The 19,750-nt window shown below is 47.0% G+C and overlaps 1 protein-coding gene across 1 annotated transcript; it reads right to left on the reverse strand.

Annotated features, from left to right (window-relative positions):
- Positions 1-1,045: 1,045 nt before the first annotated feature.
- LOC127299632 (2-oxoisovalerate dehydrogenase subunit alpha 2, mitochondrial-like) lies at positions 1,046-19,178 on the reverse strand. Its single transcript, XM_051329626.2, has 9 exons — positions 18,933-19,178; positions 2,669-2,806; positions 2,385-2,567; positions 2,140-2,297; positions 1,960-2,059; positions 1,777-1,888; positions 1,554-1,693; positions 1,300-1,485; positions 1,046-1,213 (listed from the first exon to the last, which is right to left on the reverse strand). Exons 1-9 carry the CDS (start codon positions 19,176-19,178, stop codon positions 1,046-1,048), a joined length of 1,431 nt encoding a protein of 476 aa, XP_051185586.1.
- Positions 19,179-19,750: the final 572 nt, after the last annotated feature.

The raw sequence follows: 19,750 nt of genomic DNA on the forward strand, positions 1-19,750 counted from the left end.
CGGGGCCATCTAGGAAGAAGTAGTAGTTTTAGTTTGTTTTAAAGTTTTTATATGTAATTTTTATGTTTATTCGAACTATATATAATTAAGTTTATTCGAACTATATATAATTTGACTGGGAATTCAAATCTTTCGTTCGACGATGGTCTTGCCGTAGATCGGGAAGACAAGGGTTGTGCCGTAGATCGGGGAAGACGAGGGTATTGCCGTAGAAACCCATGCCATTGTCGCCGACAGGTCGGGGCCACCAAACGTTTCCCGCGATTTCGTTTCGTCCGGAGTCCCCGAGCGCTCCCCGGGGGGCCGGGGATGGCGTGGGATCGCCGGATGAAACTAGGCCCAATTCCGGACGAAAACGAGGAACCGGGGGCGCGACTGGGCCGATTTACGCCGTCCGGATGTAAAAAACGCTCGCTGGGGGCCTGTTCGGGGGGACGAGTGGAGATGCTCTAACAGGGTTTGTATGTAGTATACATATGTACGTGTACGAACATGGGCCGAGCCCATCTTAGGTCGGGACACCCGATTCTCTAAGCGAACGAGAACACAATCGCCGCTCAATGCGTTGTATAGGGGCTCCCCCAGATGTCGTATCTATTCTGCTGAATAGACCCCGTACTGCTATAGCGACCCGACCCACTGTAAGACTAGTCATAGTGGGGAGTAACATAGAGTAGTAACATGGTGTATGTTACTACCCTATGTTACTACCTTCATAGTGGGTAGTTACATATATGTGGTGTCATGCATGGCATATTTATTAGATTGTAGACTCATCTTGTCTTGAGAAGTGTGATGTTATGGTAACATAGCTAGTTACCACCACACTCTCTTTCTTCATTTATTGGCATGCCATGTCACCAAAATGCTTTGGGGTGTGTGATGTTACTACCTATGTTACTCCCACTATGAGCAGCCTAAGGGTTCAATCTCTCTGATTAATAGTGCTAGTTCTTGGACTAATCATTAGCACACATAGTTTAAGATGTAATACCAAGAAATACAGGTCTTTATTACATCATGATCCAGAGAGCACAAAATAAAGTTACAAATTAACCTCAGTTGGATAGTCTGAAGGGTGTTTCTTGATGGTACCCAGCAGCGACCGCTGCTGCTCGCGGAGGTTGGGAGGAACTTGATCATAAACGTCAGTGAACAGCTCCGCGAGCCCATGTTTCGGGATCCTCTCAGCCACCTGAACTGCTTGCAGAATCTGCACAGAAATGAGCTGACAGTTTCAGAAGGCCATCCATGAAAATGCTGTTACACAGGTTCACCTTTTTGCAACAGCAACATTACCTCTTGTCTCACACTGTTCCTCAGTTCTGTCTCTTCAGCATCACACCACCAGCCGTTCCCCTGAACCCATTTTCTGTACCTGGAGACGGGATCCCTCGCTGTTCGCCAATGCTCGATCTCATCAGCCGGCCTGTACTTGGTTGAATCATCGGATGTAGAGTGATGCCCGACTCGGTAAGTCATCGCCTGAAAGTTCTTCATCTCAGTACTCTAAGCAAACATATATTCTCAAATTTTGTTGAACTATCGTGCACCTCGATCAAATTAGGCCTTCCTTCAGCTATAGCCATTTCCCGGGCGGTGTGAACTGCACTGTACACTGCAAGAGTATCGTTGCCGTCTACGCGGATACTGCGGATTCCATAAGCCTGGCCGCGGGTAACAATTCCATCACCTGCGAGGACAGTTGGATTTAACACAACACAGCACCAGTAATTTGTAGAATGTCATGATAGAGCACAGAGGCACACTTCATACTTCTGAATTGTTCAGTAGTTGGGGTGCTGATTGCCCAGCCATTGTTGCGGCAGAAGAAGATCACTGGAGCTTCAGTGACAGCAGCAAAGTTGAGAGCAGAGTGGAAATCTCCCTGTACGTTTTTGTTTGTCAGAAAGGCCTGGCTACAAGTTTTAAGTAAGTGATCAGTGATTGCTCGTCTACCTCGCTCGTGCCACCATCGCCGAAATAGGTGATGGCACATGCATCCTTCTTGTCCATCTTCAGAGAGTAGGCAGCTCCAACAGCTTGAGGGAGCTGCGTGCTGATCAATTTGCCAAGAATGATAAATCTCTCCTTCATTTGCATTGCATTTGTGACGCTGGAGGAGTATTTCATACTTACGCAATAGGTGATGAGACGGTGAAATAATTCAGACGGTTTGATCCGTAATGTATTGGCATCTGCCTCCCTTTACCGTAATCCATCTTATTCCCAAACAACTGGTTTGCGAATTCTTGCGGCGTGAAGCCACGCCATAGAAGAACACCAGGCTCCCTGTACTTCATTTGGCTCCACGATTTCCAGCCAAGAAAAACACAGTAAGTAACTCTGTTACACATCGCAACTTTGGTTCAACTGAAATTCACCTGTGGTAGTACAATGTCGTCGGCACTAAGCGCGGCAGCAGAGGCTATGTTGATTGCTTCTTCGCCATTGGAAGTTATATAGAATGAGATTCTTCCCTGCCTCTGAGCTTCATAGAAGATTGTATCCATAATCTGGAGGGTGACCATATTACTGTACATCTTCAGAGCCAACTCCTTGCCAACCTAATAAGAGCATGAGACATGCTTCAGAACGAAATCATTGTTCCCTTACTTGTTTGCACCATCAGTATTCCTCACTACTGGAGCACTGAACGGTACTACACCTCTTGGAATCTACTGCTGTATATAATCCCACCGTCGTCGTCAAGAACGCGATAACACTTGATCCTTTCCCTTTGCGACTCTGGCACGAAATTCATTTCACCAACAAAGGAAAGCTTCCCTCCAGGGAAATCTACTACCTGCAACGGTAACAGTCAAAATTATCAAGTTGGATCAACCCAGACGGTGGCAAAACAGTAAATCTACTACATCGAGTTGAATTAGTCTTATTGACCTTGGAGGTATTGGACCGTTTTACCCGTTGACAACTATTGACCATCTTGATAATGGAAATATTTTACCAGGAGAGACTCCTAATCATTAGTCTCATCAGTTGACAGTTGACACCGACTGACATCACATGAAGTATAAAATTAGGGATTTCGTGCTCAGTTAAGTCCTACATCATTAGATTTGTTTCGTGATTTGTGCTAGTTATCAGTTGCAACATGAGTTTAACTAAAATTTAATGACATCTCCCGCAAAAGAGAAAATAATGACATTATTTGACTGAGAACGAAGTTAATTCTCAGTCGACTGAGAAATAGCCACGCCCATAAAATTATCAGTACTCCCTCCGTCTCAAAATGTAAGGCGTCTAAGGATTTGTCAAAAGTCAATTTTTTAAAGTTTGACCAAGTTTATAACAAAAATATAAAGATTTACAGTACTGAATCAACATGAATAGATTCACCATAAAATATATTTTCTTAATATGTCCATTCAATAGATGTAAATATATTTTTCTAAACATTTAAAAAAAAGTTAGTAAAGTTTGACTTTTGACCAGTTCTTAGACGACTTATATTTTTGGACGGAGGGAGTAGTAAACACACCTTTCTAAAGCCGTGTGAGCTTGCTAAACCTGGATTAACGTTCGATTAGTCCATTGACTCAATGCCACGTTCATCCTTATCTGCTTACTTTACTACTTGTTGTCAATTCTATCCATGCACAATTGTTCCGTGTTGCTATTCTTTCAACAGTTTTGTCAGCGCTAAGATCGTGAAAGAATTGTTCCAGGAAGAAAAACACAATTGCAGCAATAAATATTCTCAAATGAAGAACTTTGCTAGTGACAAATACACCAAACAGGAATTCTTAAAAAATTGGGGAGGTGATTTAGGAGCATGTCTTCTTTTTTTAGGTCCAACATTTAGATGCATATCTAATTTTGGAATCATGATGTGTACACTAAAGTTTGTTTAATCAGGGAGGAAGATGCACTAGTAGAAAAAGGGGTTTATGTCCGGAGTTTAGTCCTAGTTCCAACGGCTAGGATGCCGCACGGGCATGGCCAGCTCTAGTCCCAGATCAAACAGGACCTTTAGTCCCCCGCTCAACATGTTTACTGATAAGGACACAACAAAACAATACGAGGACATTGTTAGAAATCTTGGTATGACTGTTGCTCAATTGATAGGCATGAATGATATCCGCAAGGCTGATCTAGCATGGAAATTTGCCCTCGGAGAGCCTCTCGTCAGATCTGGGCAGATCCAGCATCTACCAACACAAATGCGAAGATTGCATGACTGGTACATAAAATTCTCAAAGAAAGGGCAAAACATGCTCATGGTGGTAGTTCAAAAAGAGCATTACTTCCGTGACAACTAGATATATGTATTATCCTTGAAGAACTTTTTCAATTATACAATCAAGACGGCCTCGACAAATCTATCTCATCGGTTTCTATTGTCTGTAAGTGATTTATTTCCGTAATTAAGTCTTTTATTCATTTTCTTTGCCGGGCATGGTTTGGAAACGGTTCATCAAGGAGGTTGTCGGTGGTTGAAAATTGAAAATCGGAGCTACATTTTTTACGGATCCTGGTAAGTAGTACTAGGTCCGCTAATCCCTTTAATTCTATTTTCGATACCCTTATCACGCTTGACTATTATTTGATCGAATTCTATTCTTGTAAAGTGGTTGAGGTAGGAACATTTGTGAGTTCATTCACATGACGACCAGTGAGCGGTGCAGAGATTTCAAACAACTTCAAGTACGCAAACAATATTTACAATTTTATTTTATTACCATCAATTGGGTTGATATTCATGCATATTTTTTTATGATGATTTGATATATATACACACAACTCATATATTTATATTGATCTCCCTCTTTAAAGATTGAAAAGATGCAGGTTCAGCTCCTACCAAAGGACTGCGTACAAGCAATTCAAGTGGAATTAGTGGGATTTTTACCTACGAGGTCATATCTCAAGCCGGAGAATACCATTGCATGTAATTTAATGATCTCCATGCAATTAGATAGATAATATACCAAATTTTATATATATGTATGCTCGATCGTAATAGAAATTATATTATATATGCATCAACGTGTACAATATGTAGTAGCGTAGAATATGTATACGGAAACTTGTTTGGAATGAAAAAGAATTGAAACACAAAACGAAAAAGAATTGAATGGAAAACACAAAATGAAAATGTAAAACACAAAATAAAGGTGCAAAATCCTAAACCCTAGCGCATCCTCTCGGTTGGTGTTGTAAGGGTATTTTACCCTTATCCATTATTTTGGTAACAATGACACCGTGCTAGTGTTTTTGGACTAATACATGACTGCAAGATTATTCCCAGGTATTAGCCAAAGAGGTATAAAGGTGTATCAATGGAAGAAGAAGGCAATGGAGACCCCCCCAATTCGACGAAAGAATCAACAGGATTTTCCTGTGTCTGGCCGGTCACTGGCCCGGTCGGACCGGCCCTGGCACCGGCCAGCCCGGTCAGAACCGGCTCCGGCGCTTGTGCCATCCGGGCAGGATCCAGTAAAGGAGGGAAGCCCTCCAGTTGTCGCCCGGTCCCCAGCCCGGTTTGGACCGGCGTATCCGGTCACGGGCCCGGTCGGACCGGGATGCCGACCGGCTGCCCCGGCACCAACCGGATTCCGCGCTTGTGCCATCCGGGCGCATTCCAGTAAGCCAAGAAGCTCCTCCGGTCAAGCTCCGGTCCCTGCTCCGGTTGAAACCGGCCGGCCCGGTCGTGAGCCCGGTCTGACCGGACTGTGCACCGGACGGCCCGGCGCCAAACCCGGTCAACCGGCTTCCTCGAAGAAAATCTGATGTGGCAAGTTGTCCAACGGCCAGATTTTGAAGACCACTATAAATACCCCTTCTTCTACCTTGGAAGGGTTAGGCACTACACTACAAGCTGCTCTTGAGCTCCTTCTTCCATGCTCCATTGTTAGAAACACCAAAAGCCTCAGATCTCCCTCCTCCTCCACCCAAACTCAAATCCCTCCGGGGAAACGATAGAGGAGGACCCGATCTACCGTTCTACCAAGCCAAATCTTATTCCCCCTTGTATTCATCAAGAAGCTTGCTTCCTAGGGTTCCTTGGAAACCCTAGGTGGGCAAGAGGAGTCCGGAAGCATCCGGGCTGTGGATCTGCTCCGGGCAAGATTGTGAAGGTTTGGAGGCTACCTCAAAGTCTACCACAAGTGAGAGAGCTATTCCTTCGTGGGATAGGCTCCGGAGAATAGGGTGAGCCTTCGTGGCGCGGGGAATCCTTCGTGGGACCTCCACTCCTCCAAACGTGACGTACCTTGTTGCAAAGCAAGGGAACACGGGAATACATCCTCGTCTCCGCGTGCTATCGGTTATCTCTAACCGAACTCCTTACTTGTGATTTAACTGCCTGTGAGAGCCTTCGTTCTCGAGTTAGTTGTATCCTCATATAGGTTGCTTCACCTAGTTTGCATTAGGCTCACCTTTATATTCCGCAAAGCCTAATATTGCAAAGAAAGAATTAAAATCTGTAGAAACCTATTCACCCCCCCTCTAGGTTTACCATCTCTATACTTTCAATTGGTATCAGAGCCTGGACTCTTTTTAAGGGCTTCACCGCCTTAAGAGTGAGATGGAAAAACTATTCGAGGGTCTAGATGATGACTCTAACCTTTCGGTTAAAGAAATGAAATCTAGACTCTTGGCATATGATGCCGAGAGGAAGAAAAAGGAGGATGAACTACAAAGCCAAATGGCAGAAATGTCTGTCATGCTTAAGAACCTAACTACTGGAGGAGCTCCTAGTGGGGCTTCGGGATCTAAGGAATCCTACCGTGAAGTTAACCATGACTATCCTAGAAACACTTCACCCATGCCTCATATAAACCATAGTGGGACCGTTCCCCATTTTGATGGAACTCACTTTCCACATTGGAAATCTTCTATGGAATCTCATATTCGCAGCTGCAGTGTGGAGCTATGGGAGATCATTCTTCATGGATACCGGGAGCCACAAGATCCCGATCGGTTGACCTCCACCGAGTTCTACAACCGTCAACTCAATGCATCCGCACGTGACAAGATTAGAAGTGGCATCAACCGCAAGCTTCTAGATCAAGTTGATGACATTGTCTCCGCTAAAGAGTTGTGGGATCGAATCGTAGTACTCCAAGAGGGAACCGATTTGATCCAATCATCTCTCTATGAGACCGCAAAGCAAGAGGCCTACCAGTTCATGATTCGAGATGGAGAATCCGTATTCGATGCCTATGCTAGGCTTGGTGCTCTGAAAGTAAGGATCAAGGGACTTGGTGGTGAGAAGTACAATGACGGATTCGAGATGAACGAAGCCTTCATAAAATCCAAGGTCATTGCTATGATTGCCGTCAAACAAGAAGACACCAACATTGGACTCCACTTGCAAATCATGACCAAGAGTGCCGATCTCAACTCCGATGATCTTGTCTCCTATGTGGCTGCCAATGAAAACATGGCCAAAGCCGGAAAGAGGCTCAAGGCAATGAACCGTGTTGATGAAGCCTCACACAACCATGAAGCATCACACAACCTTGCTCTCAAGGCTAGAGCTGACCATGGAGGAGAAGAAGCATATGAAATTGAGGAAGATGAGGAGATGACCTCAACTAGTGACATCGCTACCGACTTTGCCTTCTTTGCTAAGAAGTACAAGGGAAAGTTGCCAATGCTCCTCAATGACAAGAAGAAGAAGAGAACTTGCTACAATTGTGATGAAGAGAGCCACTTTGCAAATGAGTGCCCTTATGAGAAAAGGGTAGACAAGCCAAAGTTCATCAAAGGGGTCAAGCCAAGATTGAAGCCAAACCCAATCAATGACCGATACAAGAGGAACAAGGGAAGAGCATTTGTTGGGGCCGAGTACTTGTCCGATGAAGAAGAGGAAGATGAGGAGAAGGAGGCCAGAGTGGCCGGCTTGGCTTTCTCTAAGCCCGGGTCACTCTTCACATATGACTACTCCAAGGATTACTCCACGGAGAATGATGTTGGCTCTTCCTTTATGGCAAGAATAACTCAAGATGATGACTCCGACGACTCTTCCTCATCTACAACCATTGGCTCTTGTCTTATGGCAAGAGAAACCAAGGTAATGGAACCCCCACCTTCTTTGTCTAGTGTCCTTGACAATGAAGCTGAAAATCAAGATGAATTAACTGTGCTTAAGGAACTTTACAATGTTAGATGCACCCTTCATGGTGAAGCTCTTGTCAAATTTGATTTCTTGATGGACTCTCTCAAAGAAAAGGATGAGTCCATTGAGGAATTAGAATATCATTTGAATGATAAGGAAAGGAGATTCAATCTCCTAAGACAAGAGCTAAAAACCGAAAGGTGCATATCCCAAGGTCTTAAGCAACAAATTGAAACTTATGAACTAGATAAAGTTAAGGACCTTGAAACTATTGAAAGGGCTCAATTATTGACCCAAGAGCTTAATACATCAAAGGAGGAACTTGAAGTTGCTCATGCTTCTCTCACTAGGGATCTTGACCACCTTGAAAGAGCTAACAAGCTTGTCAAGGATGAGCTCAAGAAACTTGGAAAGAACCATGACCTACTCCAAGAATCCTACTCTAAAGCTCTTGAATCAATGAATGATTCTATTGTTGATAAAAATGTTGCTAGTTCCTCCACCACCTTTACTAGTGAGCATGCTAAGCTTGTTGCGGAACATGTTCGTTTACAAGAGGAACTATCTTTGCATGTTGAGACCAATACATATCTTGAATCTTTGGTAACCAAATATGGTCTCAACTATTATCCTAATGAATCGGCTTGTGAGCAAGCAACTACTCTTGAGGAGAATGTTAGGTTGAAGAAAGAACTTGCCAAGTTCACCACAACCAAGAGTAAGATGGGATTGGATGACCTTTTGAGTAAGCAAAGGTCAAACAATCAAAAGTATGGTCTTGGGTATGCTCCCAAGCCTTACAAGAAGAACAACTACAAGAAAGAGAAGCCCGCTCAAGAAAAGAACAAGAAGGTCACTAATGTTGGCAAAGCCCCAAAGGGCAAAGCCACTAGTGGTGACCGCACGGGGCCAAACAATCACTATGCTTTATTCGTTGATTATTATGGTGATGTTTATGCTAACTATGTTGGTCCTCGTAATGGCTATGCTTATAGAGGGTACTCGATTTGGGTACCAAAAGATCTTGTTGCCATGACTAGGGAACCCATTAATCAATGGGTTCCTAAATCCTCTACTTGATTTTGTAGGGGTATTCCTCCGGTGGTCCAAAATGGGTGTTTGATAGTGGATGCACCAATCATATGACCGGAGGAAGAGGTGTGCTTGACCAATTCATTAAAGATATTAACAAGAAGTCAAGCATTACCTTTGGTGACAACTCAAAGGGAAAGGTACTTGGGTATGGCAAGGTGGCAATCTCTAAGGACTTGTGCCTTGAGACGGTCATGCTTGTTGAACACCTTGGTTATAACTTGCTTTCTATATATCATCTTGCCGATGCCGGTTACAATTCATATTTTACTAAGTATTATGTGCAAGTCTTTAGGAGTGACAATCTCAAATTGGTACTTGTTGGATATGTGGAGAACAACCTTTACGTGGTTGACCTCTCGAAAGAGAGCCCATCTCCCTCCACATGTCTAATGGCGGCCAAGCATGACGAAGGTTGGTTGTGGCATCGCCGCCTTGGTCATGTTAACATGAGGAATCTTAAACAACTCCTAAAGGGCGAGCACATTGTTGGACTAACCGACATTTCTTTTGAGAAAGATCGTGTATGCAGTGCATGTGTAGCGGGAAAACAGCTCAAGAAGAAACATCCTATCAAGAGTATCGTCACCACATCTAGGCCTTTGGAGCTCCTTCATTTGGATCTCTTTGGGCCATCACATTATGATACTCTTGGTGGGAGCAAGTATGGACTTGTCATTGTTGATGATTACTCAAGATACTCTTGGGTCTTTCTCCTTAAGTCTAAGGATGAGACCCATAGGGAGTTCATCACCTTCGCCAAGAAAGCTCAACGTACATATGAATCCGAGATCAAGGCGATTAGGACCGACAATGGCACCGAGTTCAAGAACTACACTATGCAAGAGTTTGTTGATGATGAGGGCATCAAGCATGAGTTTTCAGCTCCATATACCCCTCAACAAAATGGTGTTGTTGAAAGGAAGAACCGGACTATCATTGAGATGGCAAGAACCATGTTGAGTGAATTCAACTCACCCCACAACTTTTGGGGAGAAGCCATCTCTACAGCTGTCCACTACTCCAACCGGCTCTTCCTCCGCCCCCTCCACAACAAAACTCCATATGAGCTTCTCACAGGTAACAAGCCTAATGTCACGTACATTCGTGTCTTTGGATGCAAATGTCTTGTTAAGAACAATAAAGGGAAGCTTGGTAAATTTGAAACTAGAACTATAGAGGGCATTTTTGTTGGATATGCGGAGAACTCTCACGCCTATAGATACTACAACCGGTCCACTGGGACTATTGAAGTATCTTGTGACGTGGTGTTCTTGGAGGATAATGGCTCCCAAGTGGAGCAAGTTGTTCCATGTGTTGCAGGTAATGATGATGATCCATCTAGTGCCATCAAGCATATGGGCATTGGACACATCCGGCCCATGGAGGTTCATAATGATGATCAAGATGATGGAGTAGAAGTATCAAGCTCACCTCAAGTTGAGTCTAGCTCAACTCAAGTTGAACCATCAAGTGCAACCCAAGATGTATCCTCCACTCAAGATGAGCCACATCCCGAAGAACAAGAAGAAAGTCCTCAACCCACTGAGCAAGATCATGACGATGATCAAGAAACATCTTCAACTCATGTTCAAGCTCAAGTTGTACCTCATGATCAAGTATTAGCAAGAGATGAATTCATTGATCATGAAGGAACCATTCGGAAGATCAAGGCGGCTACAAGGGCAAGTGACATGAAAGTGGATCTTGTCCTTGGTAGCATCTCCAAAGGAGTGGTAACTCGTAGACACCATGCACTACTTATGACTTATTGTCAACACCATGCTTTTGTGTCTAGTTTTGAGCCACTTAAGGTACATGAAGCCTTGGTTGATCCGGATTGGGTCATTGCCATGCAAGAAGAATTGGAGTGTTTCGCCCGCAATGAAGTATGGTCTCTAGTTGAGAGACCCAAGGATCATCGCATCAATGTCATTGGGACCAAATGGGTGTTCAAGAACAAGCAAGATGAGGATGGCATTGTCATTAGAAATAAAGCAAGGTTAGTGGCGCAAGGGTTTGCCCAAATAGAAGGTATGGACTTTGAGGATACCTTTGCGCCGGTAGCCCGTCTTGAAGCTATTCGTCTTTTGCTTGCATTTGCATCTTTCCACAATTTTAAACTATATCAAATGGATGTGAAAAGTGCATTTTTGAATGGTCCTCTAAAAGAAACCGCATATGTAGCTCAACCCCCGGGTTTCGAAGACCCATGCCGACCCAACCATGTGTATTTACTCCATAAGGCACTCTACGGTCTCAAGCAAGCTCCACGTGCTTGGTATGAGTTCCTTAGGGATTTTCTACTACAAGATGGGTTTTGCATGGGTACGGTCGATTCCACCCTTTTCACCAAGCGGGTTAAAGGGGGTGGCTTGTTTATATGTCAAATTTATGTTGATGATATTATATTTGGTGGAACTAACCCCAATCATAACAAAGCTTTTGAGCAATTGATGACTAGGAAATTTGAGATGTCCATGATGGGGGAGTTGAAGTTCTTCCTAGGCTTCCAAGTGAGGCAACTTGCAAAAGGCACCTTCATCTCTCAAGAAAAGTATGTGAAGGACATGCTCAAGAAGTTCAACATGACCAATGCAAGCCCAATGAAGACACCCATGCCCGTAAAGGGGCAACTTGGCTCATGTGACGGTGAGAAGGATGTGGACATAAAGGTATACCGTTCCATGATAGGATCCTTGCTCTACCTTTGTGCCTCTAGGCCGGATATCATGCTAAGTGTAGGGATGTGTGCTCGTTTTCAATCCGCTCCTAAGGAGAGCCATTTGATGGCGGTCAAACGGATTCTAAGATACCTTGTTCTCACTCCTACTCTCGGGCTATGGTATCCAAAGGGGTCAACCTTTGAACTCATTGGCTACTCGGACTCCGATTGGGCCGGTGATAAGGTTGACCGGAAGTCTACCTCCGGGGCTTGCCAATTTATTGGCCGGTCATTGGTGAGTTGGTCATCCAAGAAACAAAACTCCACCGCTTTATCCACCGCCGAAGCCGAATATATATCCGCGGCATCTTGTTGCACTCAATTGTTATGGATGAAGCAAACCTTGAAAGACTATGGTGTGTCTCTTGGTACGGTGCCTCTTCTATGTGACAATGAAAGTGCAATAAAGATCGCCAATAACCCGGTTCAACATTGTCGCACCAAACATATTGACATTCGCCATCACTTCCTACGTGACCATGTTGCCAATAAGGATATTGATCTCACTCATGTGGGAACAACCTACCAATTGGCGGATATTTTCACTAAGCCTTTGGATGAAGCCCGGTTTGTGAACTTGAGAGGAGAACTTGGTATTCTTGATCCTAAAAACTTGGATTGAATCAACTTCTTGCACTATATTCTTGCATTTATCTAACTATCTAGCTTAGAGGCACAGCACATATGGGGATAGTCATCTTACCATGTCTTGGTATGATGCATACCCATGTGTGCAACATAAATAGACCCAATGTCATTATATGGACCCAAGCACGTCTCTTCGAGGTCACATGACATTTGCGCTTTCACATAGGGGGAGTAATCCCCCGCCCCTCATTTAGTCTAAATTGCAACTTGATTTGGATATACAAGGCTAAATGATTTTATTGCAAAAACCACTCCAAAATGACTTATGATTCTTGATATACACTTCGAATCATGCCCATTGTTGCTATTCACATCTTATTTGGATTTTCTCTCCAATGGGTATGCCTAGAGAACTTTGTGTTTCCTACCCCATGTCTATGCTCATCTCATCATCATTTATCTATCTATATGTACATGTCATCATTTGAGCACTCACACACATTTACACAAAGAATAGGAAAAAAAAACGAGGCAAAATTAGAAAATTCTGGGCTGGGCCGGTCCCTGGCCCGGTTGAACCGGGTCCCTGACCGGGTGGTCCGGTTGACCGGTCGGCAACCGGGGTCTGGGCCGGGTCAGCCGGTCACCAGTCCGGTCTGACCGGATTCCCGACCGGCCGCGCGGCTGATATGTGTTTGAGGGGGTTACCCCTTGGGGTCATCTTCCTCATTCTTCCCCAACTCCCACACCACCATGGTCGGCGCCCTCAGCACCCCCACCAAGATCTAGGCACTTCCCACCACAAGAACTTCCCCAAACTCCACCACACCATAGATCGGGGCCCTTGGAACATCTCCACCGAAGGATTTGGTCCCTCTCCACCTAGTTTGGGAATTTTTGGAGTTCTTGGTTCTCAAGCCCTACCTTGTGTTCTTCTTGCTCCCTTGATCAAGGAGAACAATGTCTTCGGGTAATGTACTCTCCTTTTCTCCCTAACCTCTAGTCCTCCTCACACATTGCAAGTTCTTGCCAAAATTTGAGGAAATCTTAGGGTTAGGGTTAGGGTTTGCAAGTCCTCATGCCTTTAGAGTGTCTCTCAACACTAAGCACATACTCCACTCTATTGCTATAGCATGTACTCAAGTATTTCGAGTTTTTGCATGAATTTTTGGTAGAAAATCTGGGCAAACATCACAAATCATCATCACCCGGTTCATAGCCCGGTCAACCGGCCGTTCAACCGGCCGGTCCGGCGTACGGCCCGGTCGTCCGGATTTTCGACCGGCTCGCCCGGTCTGAAGTCCGGTCGGACCGGCCTGTGCGCCGGCCTGCCCAGTTTTTCGCACAATCTCATCAATCCACTTGAATATATGCTATGCTTTCTGGTATTCTCCCTCATTGATGACATGTACACTTATCTCTTTGCTATCCTCACTCTATTTTGCTGATTCACAGATGATGAATGGACTGCTGAGGACCGTGGCACTGTTGCCAAGCGAGGGAGGCACTCAGAAGTTCCACCACGGCGCTCTACTGGTCGTGCTCCTCAGACTGCTGGTGGCAGCTCAGCTGGAGGCCACACCAAGAAGCCTGCCCAGAAAAGGAAAGATAAGCACGCTGCACAGGAAGATGATGAGGAATTGCCTGAGTACAATATTGGCGATGTCCATATTGGTGCATGGAAAAGGCTTCGAGAAACCAATCATTATCGCTTTGAGGCTCCCACTTACACCGGGGGCGACAAGTTCTTCTGGACCCAGAGTCAGCAGAGGATGTGGCTTGAGTACTATGACTCCCGTGAGCACATGAAGAATGGCACCATTGTTATGCCCAAGGCTGTCAAGGATGTTATTGAGATGCATGCAGCCACCACATATCGGTTTGTGGTTGAGACTTTGAAGAACATGGGGCTGTATGAGCTTGTATGTCTGACGCCTTCTGATGGATGCTATTGCCCACTCTTGGTAAGGCAATTCCACTGCACTGTGTACTTCCATGATGATCCAGCCCGTACCATGACATGGATGACAGGCAAAGAGAAGTACTCCTGCAACTATCTTGACTTCTGTGATGCCCTTGGGTTTGGTGGAGGTCGTGCTCACGGTTTCAAGCTTTACTCTCAGCAGAGGTTCAACAGAGGAGACATTGCTTTCTGCTATCCTCGGGAGCCCACCGCTCGTCCTCCCACCATATCTGGCATGTTCTACTCCTATCTCCTGCTTGCCAAGTTATTCAGAGAGTCTCTCATTAGCAAGTCAGGCGACACAAGTGAATGCCGAGGATATCACTTGAACTTGATGTACTACTGCAACCCTGAGCACCGGCGAGGCATTGATGGATGTGATCTCATCTACTCTGAGCTGAGGAGATGTGTTCGCGACAGGATGACCCCGAACTATGCTCAATACATCCAACTCCTCATCAACAAGGTTGTGCCTGCTCCTCTCAATACCCATGGTCAACGGGTCAAGATGGAAGCATTCAAGGTTCCTGTCCAAGGTGATAGACCGGATGTCCCCGACATGACACCTCCTGAGCGCCGGTCCAAGGAAAGCCATGACCCTACTAGCTCCCGCTTCACTCGGCGCCCGCAGCATGGTATCTCTAGGTTCTTCTCCTCCATGTGGCAGATGTGCAAGAATTCTAATGATGTTGCACATCAAAGCCTTGCTATGACCCAAGAGACGAGAAGGCGCCAGAATGAGTACATGGCCACTCGGAATATCACTTTTCCTCCTCCTGGCCCTGAGTTAGAGCCTGTCCATGCACCTAACTGGGAGATGCCTCCTCTCACTGATCAGATGTTCCAGAACTTTGATCCTACATGGTACGGCTTTGGCGGTCCTCCTCCTCAGCCTGCTCGTGTTCCTACTGATGATGAGGATGAAGAAGATGAAGATGCTCCTGCTTCGCGTGATGATGGCGAGAGCTCATACTCCGCTGGACATGAGATCTTTTGATGGGTGCGCTACCATCTCTCCTCTTTTTCTTCGCCTTTTTGGTGTTCCGATGCCAAAGGGGGAGAAGAGAGTAGAGTCTAGGATTCACGGGTTGTTGCCACAAGCCATGGGAGTTTGGATTTTATATGGCTTGTGCTTGTTTACTTTGAGTTTTTCAAGAACCATTTGCTATTTCCAATAATTCGTGTATGGATGTGTATGGACGACTATTATGTGTGCTACTCTATGTTAGGATGATTATGTGTGCTATGCTTATATATATCTTGATATGCACATCTCCATACCATGCTTGTTTCCTAAAGATATTGGGGGAGCTTCTCATATTTCACAAATGGTGCACTTTGCATTCAAACGCAAATTCTCCAAGTGCACACATTATGGGGGAGCTTTCGTAATATCTTATATGGAATCAAGGTTTAGAGCTTATCATAATATCTATTTGTGACTCTAGCTCGGTTTGTCATCGTATACCAAAAAGGGGGAGATTGTAAGGGTATTTTACCCTTATCCATTATTTTGGTAACAATGACACCGTGCTAGTGTTTTTGGACTAATACATGACTGCAAGATTATTCCCAGGTATTAGCCAAAGAGGTATAAAGGTGTATCAATGGAAGAAGAAGGCAATGGAGACCCCCCCAATTCGACGAAAGAATCAACAGGATTTTCCTGTGTCTGGCCGGTCACTGGCCCGGTCGGACCGGCCCTGGCACCGGCCAGCCCGGTCAGAACCGGCTCCGGCGCTTGTGCCATCCGGGCAGGATCCAGTAAAGGAGGGAAGCCCTCCAGTCGTCGCCCGGTCCCCAGCCCGGTTTGGACCGGCGTATCCGGTCACGGGCCCGGTCGGACCGGGCTGCCGACCGGCTGCCCCGGCACCAACCGGATTCCGCGCTTGTGCCATCCGGGCGCATTCCAGTAAGCCAAGAAGCTCCTCCGGTCAAGCTCCGGTCCCTGCTCCGGTTGAAACCGGCCGGCCCGGTCGTGAGCCCGGTCTGACCGGACTGTGCACCGGACGGCCCGGCGCCAAACCCGGTCAACCGGCTTCCTCGAAGAAAATCTGATGTGGCAAGTTGTCCAACGGCCAGATTTTGAAGACCACTATAAATACCCCTTCTTCTACCTTGGAAGGGTTAGGCACTACACTACAAGCTGTTCTTGAGCTCCTTCTTCCATGCTCCATTGTTAGAAACACCAAAAGCCTCAGATCTCCCTCCTCCTCCACCCAAACTCAAATCCCTCCGGGGAAACGATAGAGGAGGACCCGATCTACCGTTCTACCAAGCCAAATCTTATTCCCCCTTGTATTCATCAAGAAGCTTGCTTCCTAGGGTTCCTTGGAAACCCTAGGTGGGCAAGAGGAGTCCGGAAGCATCCGGGCTGTGGATCTGCTCCGGGCAAGATTGTGAAGGTTTGGAGGCTACCTCAAAGTCTACCACAAGTGAGAGAGCTATTCCTTCGTGGGATAGGCTCCGGAGAATAGGGTGAGCCTTCGTGGCGCGGGGAATCCTTCGTGGGACCTCCACTCCTCCAAACGTGACGTACCTTGTTGCAAAGCAAGGGAACACGGGAATACATCCTCGTCTCCGCGTGCTATCGGTTATCTCTAACCGAACTCCTTACTTGTGATTTAACTGCCTGTGAGAGCCTTCGTGCTCGAGTTAGTTGTATCCTCATATAGGTTGCTTCACCTAGTTTGCATTAGGCTCACCTTTATATTCCGCAAAGCCTAATATTGCAAAGAAAGAATTAAAATCTGTAGAAACCTATTCACCCCCCCCCTCTAGGTTTACCATCTCTATACTTTCAGGTGTTACCAACCGGGATTAAAGGTCCTCCAGCCCCAGCGCGCGACCGCAACCACGTGGAGAGCCTTTAGTCCCGGTTTGTGGGCAACCGGGACTGAAGAGGGAGACCTTTAGAGCAACTCTAGCAAACACCGCATCAGACCCCCATCCACATAATAACCGCCGTTTTGCGGGTTTGGAGGAAAAAAAGGGCCAGTCTAGACACCGCATCGGACTCCCATACCAATTTTTTTATCCGGGCTATCCAGTTTCGCACAGCGGAACCCCAAGTTCCCGGTTTGGCAAGGCAGTGCGAGCGCGAACCCCATCTCCTCCCCCGTGTTGGCGCGAAGGAACATTCATCTCCTCCCCTTTCCCGCTTCCACCCACCACCTGCCGCCGATTCTGCCGCTGATTCCGCCGCCTCTACTCTCTCCGGCCTCCTCAGCGGCGTGCTCGCACCGAGATGGAAGGCCCCAACCTGCCGCCGCTCGCGGACCAGGCCGCGCCACACAGATCAACCCCACCCACCGCTGTCGGATCTAGCGCGCCGCAGCAGTAGCCACCGAGGCGCTCGTGATCAACGGCGCCCAACAGGATATCCTTCCCAACGGTAAGCGGAAGCGGCTGGGGAAGCACGTCGTCGCCGCCCCTCCCGATGCTGCTGCCCCTCTCGCTCCGACCAAGCGGATGAAGAAGCCGGCCAACAAGCCGTCGCAGAAGAAGCCGATGCCGAGGAAGCCCGCTGCGAAGAAGCCAGCCGCCGCCAAGATGGAGTTCTTGATGGCTTTGGCGGCGGCGATGGCCAAGGCGCCGTCGGCATCGGCGGTCGCGCACAAGGTGGTTGACAAAAGTCCCGCCCTTGATGTTGCGCTGAACTCGTATGTTGACATGCTCAACGGCGTCCGTCGACATCGATTCGCAGCCGCTCGCGGATTACGACGACTACACCGACGACATGGAGGAGGGCCTCGAGGGCGATGAGTTTGGGGAAGATGAAGACGCCGGCAGCGATGAGGAAGGTGAGTTGCAAGAGATAGAAGAGGGTGCGTTCGAAGAGACGGTGGCCAAGGCGAAGGGGAGGACGATTCGGACCGGCAACTACTGAATTTGAAGACATGATCTTGATCAAGGCTTGGGAGACGGTTTCGATGTATGTCGTGACCGAAACCGATCAAACCGGCAAGAGGTATTGGCAAGGCATCGAAGATAAGTTCTTCAAGTTGATTCCATCTCTCTTTTTCACTCCAACTCGCTCCTACCATTCACCCCAAGACTGATAGGATAGCATCAAGACGGTGTGCAGTGCCCGATAGCATTGAGGCATGTGTTTCCATTTGAAAATTATTCGAGAATATGATATTATGCGGGTCGAGTTTGGGACGTCTAGGCTGCGCGACGTTTTTTTCAGCCCGCAAAAGGTGACGTTTTTAGAGTTTATGGTTTGGAATGTTGCTAGAGATGCTCTTAGTCCCGATTTCGTCGTTCCAATTGGATAATAGGGACTAAAACCCGTTCCTAACCGGAACTGGACGTTCTTTTTCTAGTAGCGATGACATGATCCCGGTCCTAGGCGCACCATCCTGATTCCTGAACATTCTTGTGCTAGACAATTCTTTATAGAATACATACGTCAATTAGCAGCCATCCTACTATACTATACATATACTCCTGCAGTATTGTGCGTGCACAAATACCTGCTGCAGATCGCCGCCGGCGAATTCATTCTCCGACTCCTCGGCGGCGGTAGCGGCGGTGCTGTCTCCGGCAAAGCGCCGGACGGAGCAGAACCCCCTGAGGTCCCCTGCCAGCTGCCCACGAGCCGGCACCGTCGACGAGCTGAGTAACCACGGATCGGGACCGCGGCGGCGTAGGTCGCCGGCGAGCCTCCTGGCGGCAGAGTGCGCCAGCTTGGACGACGCCCCAGCAAGCCACGTAGCCATATGGAAGTACGTGATCAAACAGGCTATCTCCTACGACGTTATATGCGATGCGAGCTTCCCACGCGCTCAGCTCAGCTGCAAGAGAAGGCCCTGCTGCGATCAATGGTGGTGGGTGGATTTTATAGGTGGCGGAGGTGGAGTTGGATAGAGACGAGGGAAGGAAGATACGAGAAGAAACGAGCGAAGCAAACTTGGAAGTGTGCGTTGGAAAGATAAGTGTGTGTGCAGCGAGGGCCGCGAGGAGTCTGGAGGTAGGAGAAGACGGGCACGGCTGACGGATGTCCGGAGAGTGACGACTGAGAAACGCGGTGGCAGGGAGAGGGAGAGTCCGAGCGTGATGGGAAGCTGGCCCGGTGCCGGGGTGGGTGTGGTCGTGTGGAGATGGGGGATGAGCATGAGCTCAGACCAGTGACACCGTGACAGGGCATTGCTCAGCTCGTCTCTTCCATGGACCGTCGTACTAGGATGCGGACGATGGGCAGTGAAGCTTGGGAAAGCGACAGAGCAAAACCGCCAGGGAAGAGAACTCTGCAAAAATCATGTGAGTTTTGGACGGTTGGGAACTTGAAATG

This window comes from Lolium perenne, chromosome 5 (assembly GCF_019359855.2).
Source record: "Lolium perenne isolate Kyuss_39 chromosome 5, Kyuss_2.0, whole genome shotgun sequence".
Lineage (NCBI taxonomy): Eukaryota > Viridiplantae > Streptophyta > Magnoliopsida > Poales > Poaceae > Lolium > Lolium perenne.